At 40.2% G+C, this 16505-nt stretch overlaps 1 protein-coding gene across 1 annotated transcript; it reads left to right on the forward strand.

Annotated features, from left to right (window-relative positions):
- The first annotated feature begins 14919 nt into the window (after positions 1–14919).
- LOC126062983 (olfactory receptor 1A1-like) lies at positions 14920–15849 on the forward strand. Its single transcript, XM_049861067.1, has one exon. The coding sequence runs from the start codon at positions 14920–14922 to the stop codon at positions 15847–15849; it is 930 nt and encodes a 309-aa protein (XP_049717024.1).
- Positions 15850–16505: the final 656 nt, after the last annotated feature.

Genomic DNA, 16505 nt, shown 5'->3' on the forward strand with positions numbered 1-16505 from the left:
TCATGGATTCAGAGACTAAAAGTTTTCAAAATGTCATTTATTACCAAATCGAGTTATAAAGTCAATGCAATCCCAATCAAAGTCCAATTTTTTGGGGAGGGGGGCGTAGTGAATTCACAAAGCTGATTCTAAACTTTACATGGAAACTCAAAAGACTTAGAATAAATAAGACAGTCTTGAAAGCAAAGAACAAAGTTTGATACTCACACTACCAGGTTTCAATTAATATAAAGTCTTATTAGTTGAAGCAGTGGAATATATATGCAAGGACAGACAAAAGGAACAATGGAAAAGAATAGTGGGTCCAAAAATAGACCCATGTAAAAATAATGTATTGGTTTATCGACAAATTATCCACTAAAAATCAGTGGAGAAGAAACGATGTTTTCAAATAATTGGATATCTGAATAATAAAAAAAAAAACGAAACTTGACCCACCTTTCGTACCACACACACACACACATACACGGAATCAAATTAAGATAGATCACGTGCCTAAATGTGAAAGGTAAACTATTACGCTTCTAGAAGAAAATATGGGAAAATATCTTCATGGCCTTGGAGTAGACAAAATTTTTTTAAACAGAACACACACACACAACGAATTAGAGTAAATGATCAATAATATTCTGTTAAAATTAAGAACTTCAGGCATCGAAAGACATGATTAAGAGGGTAAAAAGACAAGCCACAAACTAGGAAGAAACCTTGACAATACACATATAAGACAAAGACTGTAATCTCTTGGATATGTCAAAAATTGTAAATCAACATACTTCCTGATTTCAAAACCTACTACAAAGCTATAGTAATCAAAACATGTGGTGCTGGCATAAGGATAGATATACAGAGAAAGAAATAGAACTGAGAGTCCAGAAATAAACCTATACATCTATGATCAACTGATTTTTGACAAGGATGACAAGGCCATTAAATAACAAAAGAATAATCGCTTTAAAAAATGATGCTGATTCTATTATGAAATCATTCTGCATCCCACTTTGAAATGTGGCGTCTGGGGTCCTAAATGCCAACAAGCGGCCATCTAAGATGCATCAATTGGTCTCAACCCACCTGGAGCAAAGGAAAATGAAGAACACCAAGGCCACACGACAACTAAGAGCCCAAGAGACAGAAAGGGCCACATGAACCAGAGACCTACATCATCCTGAGACCAGAAGAACTAGTTGGTGCCCGGGCACAAGTGATGACTGCCCTGACAGGGAGCACAATAGAGAACCCCTGAGGGAGCAGGAGATCAGTGGGATACAGACCCCAAATTCTCATAAAAAGACCAAACTTAATGGTCTGACTGAGACTAGAGGAATCCCGGCGGCCATGGTCCCCAGACCTTCTGTTGGCACAGGACAGGAACCATTCCCGAAGACAACTCATCAGAAATGAAAGGGACTGGTCAGCGGGTGGGAGAGAGACGCTGATGAAGAGTGAGCTAATTATATCAGGTGGACACTTGAGATTGTGTTGGCAACTCTTGCCTGGAGGGGGGATGGGAGGATAGAGAGAGAGAGAAGCCGGCAAAATTGTCACGAAAGGAGAGACTGAAAGGGCTGACTCAAGAGGGGGAGAGCAAGTGGGAGTAGGGAGTGAGATGTATGTAAACTTATATGTGACAGATTGATTGGATTTGTAAACGTTCACTTGAAGCTTAATAAAAGTTAATAAAAAAAAATGATGCTGAGACAACTGGGTATCCACATGCAAAAAAAAAAGTTTGGACCCTACCTCATCCCAATATAAAAATTAACTCAAAATAGATCAACAACCTAAATATAAGAGCTAAAACTACAAAACTCTTAGAAGAAAACATTGAGGTAAACTTTCATGACTTCGGATTTAGCAATGAAGTCTTAGATATGACATCAAAAGCATGAGTAACAAAAGAAAAAAATAGATAACTGAACTTTATGAAAATTAAAAACTTTTGTGTGTCAAGGGGCATTATCAAGAAAGTGAAAAGACAACCTACAGAATGGGAGAAAAAAATCTTCAAATCGTATCCCCGATAAGGATCTAATGTTCAAAATATATAAAGAACTTACAACTCAATAACAAAAACACAAACAAATTAATTTTAAAATGGGCAAAGGACCTGAATAGCTATTTCTCCAGAGAATATACACAAATGGCCAAACAAGCACATGGAAAGGTGCTCAACATCATTAGTCGTTAGAGAAACGCAAAGTCTGGGTGAGTGCAGCCACGTAACTGAATTTGGGCTGACTGAGCCTCATGTTTCATCTTTCTTGGTCTTGACACCTTAGAATTTGCCTCTGCACATGCTCCTCAGACTCCAGCTGATACAAACTGAAAAGATCCTGCAGCTCTTTTGGGATGCAGGCTATCTCCTCAGAAGCAGGCCTTGTACACCCCCATCTGGGCTATATTAAGGACGAACTCCTGGGGCTGGTGGGGACAAGTCAAGAGGAGAATCACCATCACCTTGTGAGACACTTGGCACAGGTGCTGTCATTGAAAGACTTTTCTTCAGGGAAAGGCTGACTTCCCCCACCAGTGGCAGTGGAGGTGTGGGTAAGGCTGCCTAAGCCAGAAAGGAAGTTTGACAGAGATTGTGGGGTTAGGGGAGGCAATGGTTCTCAGCACTGTGAGTTCTCAATGTGCCCATGCCTTGTTTCACAGTCCCACTTCCTCCCCACCAGTGCCTTTCCTAAGCATAAGAGATCTGGCAGGATAGAGCACTGAGATGGAGCTTAACTCTAAACCTTCTCACAATCAGTCCTTGGAGTTGGTTTTCAGTTTGCCTGCCTTCTGCGTTAGTTTGCTGGCTGCTCCCTCCACCCCTGAGGCACCCTCACAAGGGCCACCATGCCAATCTTCTTCCGCATGTTGCTATTAAAAAAAAAAAAAATTAGCAAAGCACACTTACAAAAATACCTTGGGGTGGTGGGGCAGCCAGCAAATAAACAGAAAAAAAAAAAAAAAAACAGAAGGCACGCGTTATTTGTGTAAAAATATGATACTTCCGAGTATAAGTTTTCCTTCCAACTACTTAAGCTGTTGCTAACTTTCTCTTACTCTGCAAATATGTTTCATAGATCACTCCTTTTTTCAAAATGGCCTTAAACAAGAGGGGTTTAACTAAGGCTTAAACTAAGCCTAGAATTTGCCAACAGACAATTGAATTGAGCCTGTCTCTTTCTCTCAATCATTTTTGTCCTTTGAGGGTGGGGTTAGGAGTGGGAATAAGGGTCACAGATTACTTTGATAAGCTAAATAAAGCTGTAGTCACAGTTCACAGAAGATATTTGCAAATTCTTAGGGTTAAAGATCATTTTCTTCATAGTTCTTTTGTATTACCTTTTCTGGTACTACATACATGAAATCTTTTGTTTAATGTAAACACGGGTATTTGGACATACAAATTATGGATCAATGCCTTGCCTCAGTGGGTATCCAATACATAAAACATGGAAGTAGTGATATTCCGAAAAGAACACTAAGAGAAAAACGTGATTACTAGGAAGAAAATATTTATTACCTATGATGGACTGTCATCTTATGCAAATTTGGAAACGCCATGTCCTGGAAACCGAAGCATGGTCCAAATACAGGTCAGGTAACAACAGAACCAACAGGATGCAGTGACCTGGAACATAGCTAGAGAAAAATGCAATTTAACAAACATTTTTTCAACAGTCTGATAGAATATTTTGGTGAGTTGTCAATTAAATACCTAGCGTAGAAGGTAATAAAATAACAATTAACATTTACAGATTGAAAACCCTGTGGAGCACAGTTCTACTCTGAAACACATGAGGTCATCATGAGTCAGAACTGACTCACTAGTAACTGCTTTTTTGTTGTTTTTTTAAAACTATGTGCTAGGTTTTCTTTCCAGAGCTATTCAGATATTAACTCATTTTATCCTCCTAACAACTTTAGGAAGATATTATCATTATTATTATTCCCATTCTACAGTTAAGCTAGGTTTTGTCCAAGGTCATACAGCCAGAAAGTGGCAGAGCCAGGATCCAAACTCACCCAGAGTTCACAATCTTCACTGTGGTCATCTATAGAAAGGTAATGACCTCTCTAAGAAAAAAGGGGCTATATCATAGGATAAAAAAAAAAAAAAAAAATTTTTTTTTTTTTTTTTTTTTTTTTATAGGATAATGGCCATTAATTATAGCTGTTATAAAAGGGACACATACCTGAAATGAACTAGATAACATCTTTGCCATTTCCATCTCTAAGATTCTAAAAACTTAGGAGACCTAGGACCCAGCATGCTAAATAAAAGAGAATATAACTCCCACAGTAACTCTGTTATGTCAGATCCTAGAACAAAGATGAACTGTAATTCTTCTTCTTTGCCACTCAGCACCAGAAGGGATTCAACATGGGCCGGAAGAGAGACCATGAGCTCAAATGTACCATAGTCCTAGTAGTCCAAAGGGATGATTCCAGGATTGTGCTGAACCGCAGAGAAGAGGGACCCGCATTCCAACAAAGACCCTGGAGTAGCTCACCCCAGAGCTTGGACCCTGGAGACACACCTCCTGGAAGCCCATCCTTTCTCCTGGAAAAGAAATCTAGAATAATTACTCACAGGAGACACTGTGTCCCCTCAGGGCACAGCTGGAGGAGAGTGTAAATGAACCTCAACAGTTTACTGACTTTGGCCTGAACTAAGACCTGGGGGAGTTGTGTTTCAAGAGATTTTATAGCCTGGTGAATAATTCCAAATTATCTCTATGTTATGACCCATCCTGCTTCCTTGAGGAGGAAACTAGAGGACTCATCCAGAACAGCTCCAGCCCCACAGGCCTTGTCTACCACTTCTGCTCTGCACTGAGGTTGGAAAATTCAAGGTTCCTGTTTCCGTACCGTCCCAGCCTTATTTCCTCTACCTCAGGAACAGAGGACCAGGGACCCGAGCCCCACACCCACTACTGGCCCTTTCTCCAGCATGCTACAAAAAAGCAACGTTGACCAGCTGACTGTAAATTTCCCGTTTGTGAAAGAGAAGTGAAAGCCATGTGGCCAGGACCCTTTCTGACAGCATTTGAACCCAGCACAGACGGGGCTGTGGATATTGGAGGAGAGAGTCTTTATGAAATCAAGGGATAACTAGCTTATAACTGAGGACTCATTACGTGTCAGCAACTGCATTACATGCATTATCTCTGCTGACCTTCACAAAACTCCCAAGAGGTAAGTAGAACAACTATGTCATTTTTATCAGATTTTTAAAAAATGGTCAAATGAATTGCCTAAAGTCACAGAGAAAAGTAGCAGCAAAGCTAGAACTCTAATCCTGGACTGAATCTAGAACCCAAGTTCTCAAACAGAGGAGAGATGGGGATAAACACAAAAAGAAAGAACCCTCCCTTTGTCATCTCCTCCTCCTCAGAGCATCCTGCTTTCCTTCCTCCATATACAGTCTCCAACTGGCAGCCGTAATAATGAACCAAAAGACACAGAAAACAAGGCTTTAGATTTTATCTGACAATTCTTCTCCTTGGGCTATTGGCCATGAAGTTGGGTTCAGGAAGGGGTATTTCTGATTTGGTTTCTCAGACCTAAGCTGTATCTCCTGAAGTAACATTGTGAGTGTGTGTGTGTGTGTACACGCACATTTTGAAAATCAACTTGAAATTGTCCTTGTACCAGATTGCCACTCCAAAATGTTGCCTTATTGATCAATAATTTAATTTATATGTCCAAATACCTTCATTTACATTAAACAAAAGATTTTTGTCTATATTACCAGAAAAGGCTAATACAATCCTTATCCACTATATTAATTCTTTGTACTTAAAGAATAAGGTACAAAATTCTTGCTTTATCTCAAAACCCTCTACAATATAACCCAAAACTTCTCTTCCAGGCTGATTTCTTCCTACTCCCCTGCCTGTACCCTCTGCTCCTGGTAAAAATAGATGGCACACTTTTGCCTAAATTTCCACTCCATTGTCTGAACCCTGTCCTTGTTTTTTTTCTCCATGACAAGGAAATTGAACTTCATCTATTGGGTGATGAGTAGACAGTGAGTGATTTTAAAGAGAGAGATATAGTCACATTTCAATTTTGTAAACATAATTTTGGATCCAATAAGCAGATGTCTCTGCAGGGAAGCCTTGCTAAAAAAGGACAGAGAAAAGAAATGGGTGGTAGCTAGAAAGGGTTACAAGATTGAGGAAGATTCATTTAATGACTAACCAGTTGCGTTCAACTCTATTCCAACTCAAGTAAATCCCAGGTGTTGCAGAGTAGACCTGTGCTCCATAGCATTTTCTGGGCTATGACCTCTTGGAAGCAGGTTGCCAGGCCTTTCTTCCAAGGAGCCTCTGGCCATTCCAAACCACCAAGCTTTTGATAAGTAGCCAAGTACTTAACCATTTGCACCTCTCAGAAACTCCTCATTTAATGACTAAAGAGGCTATAATATGTTTACTATTTAATGGAAAGGAACAGGTGTCCAAGTAGCTGAAAGAACTGATGGAGCAATATTGTCAAAGAAACAGAAGGGAATCCACATATTTATGGATACAAACTTTCATTTTGAGTCTTGGGGCAAAAAAAGAACGGGATGGAAGTATGTGTATGGAAAGTATGTATAGGGGAGAAAATTGAGGAATCATTCCCTTACGGGTTTAATTTTCTCAATGAAGAGGGAAGCAACACCCAGGCTTCCATGACAGTTCTGTTATAGAGTGTTGGGGTGAGTTTTGAGGAGAGTGGCAAAAGTTTTGCATGGACTACTGAAGAGGATGGGGAGTGGGAGGCTTGCCGAAGACTATTGAGGGTCCAAATGGAATTGAACATTGTGAATTTGCACTCCGAGTTTGTGTGATTTCTCCACTATGCCTCCACTACCCAGGAATAAAAAATAAAGTCAACTAAAATAAAAACCTGTTGCCATTGAGTTGATAGCAACCCTATAGGACAGAGTAGAGCTGTCCCATAGGTTTTCCAAGGAGCAGCTGGTGAATTGGAACTGCCGACCTTTTGGTTAGCAGCCAGACTCTTAACCACTACACAACCAAGGCTCCATACCCAGGAATTATTGTTGTTGTTAGGAGCCATGGTGTCAATTCTGACTCATAATGACCCTATAGGACAGAGTAGAACCGCATCATAGGGGTTTAAAGAAGCGGCTGACAGATTTGAACTGCTGACCTTTTGGTTAGCAGCCAAACTCTTAACCATTATACCACCAGGGCTCTATACCCAGGAACAGAGAAGTGAGAACATGGAGAGATTATCTTGGGGTTCAAGTTTTGTTGAAGGGTGGATGAGCACGGGCTGCAGGCAGGGAGGGATGAAAGGGCCACAACTGGGGTGACTACATGAGTGTAATACTGGTGCAATAAAGAGGTTAAGAGACTGGAGATCACCATTGGGTCAAAGAAGAATGCACAAAATAATGAGCTGGGAGGAGCAGCACCTGATGATTAATAACGTTAGCAAAAGATTGTTAAATCTATCCCCTGCTTGCATCCACTATTTGCATCCTCTAACCTGCTTCTTTCTCCTTTAACATCGTCCACTCTTAGCATGATTGAATGGCCCTTGGATCCCTCTTTCCAGTGTAACTAAACTCCTGCTTATCCTCAGCCTCTTTGAGAGTAACCCTCTATATCCTACTTGCAATGAAACATGGACTTGAGCCACCCAGCTCCAAGCCCAAACCATGCACCCAGTTATCGCCCAAAGCTGTGAAATCATTCTTTTAAACTAAATATGATATTGCTAAAACATCCAAAGACATAACAAATAACATAACAAAAACTTATCATCTAAATTTAATAAATGGAACATTCGGTCATATTTGCCACAATTTTTTTTAAATAAATAGTACAGACACTGTTTCTTCTCATCCAACATCTAATTTCCCTCTCTTACCCCAGAGATAACCATTATTCTGGAGTTTAGTTAACCAGAAGAATTCATTTTAACTATTTTACAGGATCCATTCATAGGAAAACACTAAAATTTACTTATCCATTCCTCAATTGGTGGACTATTTCTAATCATCTATATCATGGTGCACATCCTTGTGGATGTCTTCTTGAGCACGTGTGATAGAGTTTCTTTACAGTGTAATTTCCAGGTGAAATTGCTGGGTGACAGGTGTATGAATGTCAACTTTACTAGACATTGCCTAATTGTCTTCCAGAGTGGTTATGCTAATTTAGAGTTCCATCAGTGAGCATATGAAAAAGAAGAAAAAAAAATTCCAAGAGGAAGAATATTAAATTGAATTTTGAGTCATTGTGGGTTTCTCTGATTACTAATGAGGTTGAGCATTTTTTTCATTTGTTTATTCGCCATACTAGTACCCTCTTTCCGGACTTGCAGATTGAACTCTCTTATCCATTATTTCCTACTGGATTTTTCCTCTTTTTTTAGTTGGTGTGCATGACTCTTGTGTTTTCTGAATACTAATCCTTTATTGATTATGCATGATACATCTTACCAGCCTATGATCTTTCCTTCTCTTTTTCCTATTCTGTCTTTTTTTTTTACAAGTGTTTTTCATTTTAATGTTGACAAGCTTTGCAATATTTTTGCTTATGTTTTGTGCACTTTTTATCTGGTTTAAGAAAGCATTCCCTACACTGATACCATAACCATATTTTTCTTTATAAAATTGCTTCTAAAGTGTTTGAACTTTTGCATCTCACAATTAACCCTTCAGGAATTATTGTTCAGTGTTATTTTATATATATATATATGGGTATCCAATTGCCCCAGCCCTTTGATTAAATTGTCTTTTCCTCACATATTTCTATATTACCTCATGTCATACTCTAATTTCTGGGATGTCAAATCTGTTATTAAGGTCTATTTGTTAGTCCCTACACCAGTACTAGGAGCCCTGTGGTGTAGTGGTTAAGCGCTGGACAGCTAACCAAAAGGTGGGTAGTTCGAACCCACTATGGGAGAAGGATGTGGCAGTTGGCTTCTGAAAGATTTACAACCTTGGAAATCGTATAGGGCAGTTTAACTCTGTCTTATAAGGTTGCTATGAGTCACAATTAACTTGAAGGCAACGGGTTTGGGGTTTTTTGTTTTTTTGTTTGTTTACACCAGTACTATTCCACTTTGATAAGTAATAGGGCAATTCCTCTCTCCTTATTCCTCTTTCTCAAGTTGGCTTAGCTCTTCTAGGCTGTCCATTCTTCTACATGAATTTTAGGACCAGTTTGTTAAATTCCATATTTAAAAAAAATCTGTTGTATTTTGACTGGGATTGCATCAAATTACAGATTAAATAGAGAATAACTGACATTTTAACAGAATGAACTTCTCCATCCATTAACATTGCAAATCTCCCATTTATTTAGGTATTCATTTTTGTCTTTTAGTAAAGTTTTGTAATTTTTTTCATACTGATCATGGATCTCTTTTGCTAGAATTAAATCTACCCAAAACTTGTTGCCGTCGGGTCTATTCCAATTTATAGGGAACCTATAGGACAGAGTAGAACTGCCCTCACAGGGTTTCCAAGACCATAATCTTTATGCAAGAAGATTGCCACATCTTTCTCCTACTGAGTGGCTAGTGGGTTCAAACAGGCAACATTTTGCTTAGCAGCAAAACCCTTAATCACTTCAGCCACCAGAGCACCTTAGAATTACTTCTAAACCATTGCCCATCAAGGCGATTCTGACTCTTAGCAACCTGACAGGAGAGAGTAGAACTGCCCCCAAAGAGTTTCCAAAGAGAAGCTGGTGGATTCAAACTGGATTCTTAACCACTGTGCCACCACGGCTGCTAGAATTATGTCTAGAGTCTTTAAAATTGCTCTTGTTATTGTGATTGGGGCCCCTGGGTGACACAAGTAGTTTACACTTGACTAATAATCTAAATGTTGGCAGTATGAACCCATCCAGCAGCAGCCTGATGGACAGGCCTGGGGATCTGCTCCCAGTAAAGTGGAGAGTCAAAAAAAAAAAAAACCCTGAGTTACAATTCTAGTCTGTAACACTTGAGGAATTGACTCCTTGACAGTGGGTTTGGCATTTTGGTTTTATTGTGAATGGTGGAGGGTCTTTATAAGAATTATATTTTCTAAATTATTGCTACTTAAGTATACGAGAGAATGGAACAGTACTGATTTCTAAAAAACAGTTATTTACATCCAACAAACTTCCTGAACTCTCTTAGGTTATCCAGAAATTCCTTTGGTTTTTTTTTTTTGCAGACAACAAATTTTCTGTGACTTCTATCCACTTGGTTCTTTTCAAAACTTACATGCCAATATATTTCCTAGTGCCCTTTTCACAAGCAGGTCAACACTTCAAGAATTTCATGCACAGGGTGCAAGTAAAACTCCCCTACATCATGTGGATCTGTGACCACATTTCTTGTACGGAAGGGGTATTAACATACCATATTCCAGCCCTTAGGACCTGATACCTGAATGATAAACCTGAGCACCCACTGTAGCATCAGCTATGGCTTACAACTCTTGCTATGAGCTTTCTCTTTGTTTGTCATACCTAGGTATTCCCATTTCTTTCCTTTAGATTTGGCTATGTGGCTTTTTTTTTTTTTTTCACTTTTATGATTTGAAGCCCTCATGGCATAGTGGTTAAGAGCTCAGCTGCTAACCAAAAGGGCAGCAGTTCCAATCCACCAACCGCTCCTTGAAAACCCTATGGGAGGAGGGTGCAGGGCAGCGATGGTGGAATAGTCAGGCACTTCCAGTGGTCCCTCTTACAGCAAAGCCCTGAAAAAAAACAAGAAAATCGATTATATATAAGCTAGGAACCCTGAACATCAAAGGATAAGTTAAGAAATTGGACTGAGTGATGAGGGAGAGAGAGAAGGTACAGAAGCAGTGATGAGTTGCCAGACCTGACTCAGTGGAAACCAGTGCCCCTCAGCCCCATTCCCTGGCACAACCATGGTGGGGCTGGTGGTAGCGTTTGGGACACAGTTACTTCAGTGAAATGAGGCAAGCGAAGTGGTGCAGCCCTGATCCCCTGGAGTGACGGCTGTGGGGTTGGCAGTGGCATTCAGGACATGGCTGCTTCAGTGAAAGAAGGCAAGCAAAATGGAGCAGCCCTGATCCCCTGGTGTGACCATGGCAGGGCCAAGCCAATGCACAGAATCTACCCACACCCCCAGAGTCAGTGAAAAAACAGTGCTCTCAGCTCAAGATAAGTGATTTCATCTAATTTAACGTGTGGATGTAATAGCTCCTCCTTTGGAAAGAACTCTCTCCCATCTGTCTGATTCCTCCTCCCTCTGCCCCAGCCAGTTTCAGCAACTGTTGATTTCCCTGGGCCTGAAATAGGTTCTGCTGATCTTCCTGAGCCATTCTCCCTGCCTTGGAGAAGGAACAAATTAACAAACAGGGGAAAAATAATCTGCCAGCTTCCCTAATCTGGAAACTTGGAGCAGAAGCAGCTCCTGTCTGGGCACAGGTGGCCCATAGACTTTGAATATCTTTCACCCCACTATGCACCCAGGGTCTTGCTGTTATATTTCAAGGGTGAATGTGCTTGAGGTCTGACTGTAACTCTTTTAGCTGTGTGATGGAGAGGTGGGTTTTTGATATTTGATACCACTCTGCCTATTAAACAAGGTCCTCACCTACCCACATCAGGTGGCTCCACCCACACCACCTAGCCACCCACAACAGTGGTCCAAGGATAAGTGATGCCTCCCAGTCCTTAAGGTTAGGTGTATTGGGTGCCTATGGTTTGGATGCAGAGCACACCCACCAGTGTGCTTTAGAGAACAAGGATGTGCCTTCCTCACAGACACTCGGGGGAAGATTATCAGCCCCCTTCCTTCCTCAGAGTGTATCCTCCTTCTGCAACCAGAATCCTGTGCATACAGAAATCATCACTTCTCCTTTAAGATCATAGGTGAGAGCCTACACCACACACTGAGTGACTGACTGCCTGGACACCTGAGCTGAACTTATACAAGAATAGTGAATGGATTCCTAGGCTCATATACCTGATAACAGCTCTAGGCATCTGGCGAGAGGATGAGAGTGCTTCCAAGGCTCCAATAATCAAGTTAGCTTACCCTAGTAGCCTATTCAGGTATATCAAAACAACAAAGCAAGAATCTAGGAAACTGTGACCAAACATAATATAAATTAATACAATAACTTACACATGGCTGGGAGATAAAGTCAATAACAAATCGCATAAAGAAACAGACTGTGATTGGTTCAATAAACTTCCAAAGCAAAGAGTCAAGGAATCCTCTGGATGAAGATGTCTTCCTGGAATTGCCAGATGTAGAATACAAAAGATTAATAAAGAGAACTTTTCGAGACATCAGGAAAAATGCAGAACAAGCCAAGGAGCACACAGATAAAGAAGTCAAGGAAATTAAGAAGGCTATTCAAGAACATAATGAAAAATTTAATAGGCTGCAAGAATCCATAGAGAGACAGCAATCAGAAATTCAGATTAACAATAAAATTTCAGAATTAGACAATTCAGTAGAAAGCCAAGAGAGCAGAACTGAGGAAATGGAAGTCAGAATTAGTGAAACTGAGGTTAAAATACTTGGCAACAATATAGTTGATGAAAAGTCAGCTAAAAGAATTTTAAGAAATGAAGAAAGCCAAAGAGTCATGTGGGACTCTATGAAGAGAAATAACCTACGACTGATTGGAGTACCAGAACAGGAGGGATAACAGAAAATACAGAGAGAACTGTTGAAGATTTGTTGGCTGGAAACTTCCCTGGTACCTTGAAAGATGTTAAGATATCTATCCAAGATGCTCATTGAACTCCATACCATGTAGATCCCAAAACAAAGTCACCAAGAAACCCTATGGGGCAGTTCTACTCTGTTCTCTAAGGTTGCTATGAGTTGGAATTGACGTGACAGCAAGAGGTTTTCATTTGTTTTTATAATTTATCTAGAAATTTTATGTGTTTTAATAAGAATGAGACCTACCAACATCAGCTTAGACTGCTATGTTTCCAAGAGCTCCACCTCTGAAATCTGCCATACCATATGCATAACCATACTCCCTGAGCTCTGCAGCTTTACTCAACCCTTCCCAACCTGAGCTATTATAATTCTATATAAAGATGGAGAAAGGCATTTCAGGAGAAGAAACCAAATTCCTTTAGAAGCAGAGGTGAGAAAGCACATCATATTTTTGAGAAAGATAGTTAGACCTGCATCCCCTGTGCCTAAAATATAGTTCATATGTACTGTAGCAGACACTGAAAATTAGTGACTGAACTAACGGTAGATTGAATTAATTATTGAGTAGAGTTCTATTTACAAAAACTATTGAATTACTTATGGTAGCATAGACTACAATAACAAATACATCACAGGTCCAGTGAGTATTTCTAGTAGTAGATGGCCCTCCTGGTCTTGGAGAAAAAGAAACAGGGGTTATCCCACCAAGTGACTCCACCATCCCATTAAATCTCTATCCATTTGCATTCACCTGGCAAAGGAGGAAAGAGAGTGTGGAAGAAGCCCAGAACTAGAACACATAAATTGACTGGCTAGAACTCAGTCACCTGACGACATCTCACTACAAGGGAGGCTGGGAAATGTAACCTTGCTGAGTGTCCAGGAAAAAGAGAATAACAGTGATTTGAGAGAGCAACTGTTAGTCTCTACCACAATCCCTATGGTCTCAGAGTGCAAGAGAGATCAAAGAGATGGGAACCTATAGTCAAACAGTTAAGGGAGCAATACAACATTTCACATAGAAAATGAAGATGGAGTAAGCTAAAGCACTGAGACTGTAATAGGAAAGTGGAGGTAAGTAAGAATTATTTTAAATGAAGAATCAACAAGATCAGATGTAGAGGTGAGGGGAAAAGTGAGTGAATGTGCCTGTGGGTACATCACATATATGGAACCCGTGAATAAATGTGGACTCAACTGAAGAAATATTGAGCACAAACTTATTGGTGTCAACAATGAAAAATACTCCACAAGAATCTGTCTGGAGGATATAAAAATGAAAAAGATGTGGTTTTCCTCCTCGAAAAAGCTTGCACTTTTCCTTAGGTTGGGTGTGCAGAGTATGAGGTTTGGTCAGACATGTTGTTGGGATGATTGAACACAGAAATATGGGAAAGAGAAATCAAGTCTACAGATAGAGACTTCAGAGTCATTGGCAAAGTGGTAGCTGAAGCTATGGTGGAGCCGGATAAGTTACCAAAAGAAGTAATGAAAAAAGGGAGGAGAAGACCAGGAAGAAAAGCCTTGCAATTACGTATGCTTAAGGTCTCGGAAAAGAGATAAAATCTATCAAATGAGATGTCAGTAGTCTACTTTGAAAATGAGACATATGGGAGGGTAGAGAATTCACTGGGCTTGTTTTGCTCCTTGTGATTTATAATTGGCCAATACCAATATAGATATCTGCCACCTCCTGGGCTCTGGCTCATTCTGAGGTTGGTCAGTAGACTAATTCCTATTTGTCCAGGGTAGTCCTCCCACTGATATATCCATTACCTTGGGGTATGTTTTCTTACATGCCAAAATGCTGTCCTTTCATTATCATGTGTAAATAAAATTGATGTGTAATTCTGCTTCTCCATTAAGTTGTGAAGACCGTGAGGGCAGAGTCTATGCCTCAATTTGTTTTATTTTTTCCAACACAGTGCTTGGCACAGATTTCATTCTTAATAATTATTTCTCCCACAAATACATTAATGAACTGTATTTTTCTCAGATTTGTGATTTTCCATGAGGCCTAAGAGAGTGTTTGGCAAACGGAGTATCCAGAGGTGACTGGTAATTAGTCCCACTGACCAAGAGGGAACTTCTTCCCCCAGAATATTGTCTGTCTTGGGATTTAGTAAACTTAGGTAGAGAGGGAGCTGAACTTTGTAGTCCAAGGTGGTGAATAAGGATGATCATTACACACAGTAAGTTCATTAGTAATCTGGACTGTCTCTCTTTCATATTGAAGGAGCCATGAAGGAAGGAAACCAGTCCTCTACCTTGGGTTTCATTCTGCTGGGAATTACTGGTCAAGAACAGCAGGAAGATGTCTTCTTCATTCTCTTCCTGTTTATTTACCCCAGCACACTGATTGGAAATCTGCTCATCATCTTGGCCATTCGTTCCGACATTCGCCTTCACAACCCCATGTACTTTTTCCTTGCCAATCTCTCCTTTGTTGACATCCTCTTCTCATCTGTAACTGTCCCTAAGATGCTAGCAAACCATCTCTTGGGCAGCAAAACCATTTCCTTTGAAGAATGCCTAACACAGATGTATTTCATGATTGCCTTGGCTACAACAGATAGCTATATCTTGGCTGTGATGGCATATGATCGTGTGGTAGCCATCAGCCGCCCTCTTCATTACACAATAATTATCAGTGGGAGGTCTTGCTTTCTGCTTGTTGTTGGGTCTTGGGTAATTGCAAATGCCAGTACCCTCCCCAACGTTCTGCTAACATCTAGTCTGTCCTTCTGTGGCAACCAGGAAGTGGCCAACTTCTACTGTGACATTTCCTCTTTGCTCAAGTTGTCCTGTTCTGATATCCACTTTAATGTGAAAATGATGCACATAGGGGTTGGTGTTTTCTGTGTGCCGTTAATGTGCATCATTATCTCGTATGTTCTAATCTTTTCCATTGTCCTACGTGTTCCATCCACTAAGGGCATGCTCAAAGCCTTCTCTACCTGTGGCTCCCACTTCACAGTTGTTTCTTTGTATTATGGGACAGTGATGGGCGTTTATTTTTGTCCTCTGACCAGTTACAGCCAGAAGGATGCAGTGATAACTGTGATGTATACAGCAGTGACCCCAATGTTAAATCCTTTCATCTACAGTATGAGAAACCAGGACATGAAAGCTGCTTTGCGGAAACTCTTCAGCAAGAGAATTTCCTCTTAAACAACTTGAGGTCATATATTGGGAAGGGCAGTCACCACTAAACATGCACATAAGATTCCAGCCCCAATGTCATCCCTCTCCATGAAACCATCATTGATCTTTCCAGCCAGACAATTCCTCTTCTCAAAAATCTTGTAATAGTTTGATGAGACATCTTACTGACACTTTGTACATGTTGTTGCTCCTTTTGTCAGAGTGACAGTACACAAAAATTGGGTTCATGCCCCAGTGATGCTACTTACTAGTAGAATAAAGTTGAGAGAGTATAAACCTACGATCCCACACCTACCTATTAGGAATAACACTCTCTCTCTTGCCTCTCACACAGGGTTGAGAAGATCACATAAGCTTATGGTTTGAGAGATACAAATCACTACTGAAATTTCAATTTTTATTGCATTATTATGTTGAATTATCCCTACCTTGCTCATACCAGGCCCTGATGCTGCAGTGGAGTTCTATTCCCCTTGCCTAACTTTAAGTTAGACAGAGGAATAATGTAAGGTAGTTACAGAAGTTGATGGTATGAAGTTTTCCTATGAATTCCACTTCCTCTCCTGTTCTTTTATACTATCCCCTGGACACTTCTTATTTCATTAGTGAAATTACAATGATCATAAGAATCTATAAGCACTTTTGTGGCTTTAACTGCAAAG

The sequence above is a fragment of the Elephas maximus genome, chromosome 19 (genome assembly GCF_024166365.1).
Source record: "Elephas maximus indicus isolate mEleMax1 chromosome 19, mEleMax1 primary haplotype, whole genome shotgun sequence".
NCBI classification, from domain to species: domain Eukaryota; kingdom Metazoa; phylum Chordata; class Mammalia; order Proboscidea; family Elephantidae; genus Elephas; species Elephas maximus.

Bases quoted from the DNA above. Each gene is read 5' to 3' on its own strand.
- LOC126062983 (XM_049861067.1), top strand. From the start codon at position 14,920: ATGAAGGAAGGAAACCAGTCCTCTACCTTGGGTTTCATTCTGCTGGGA.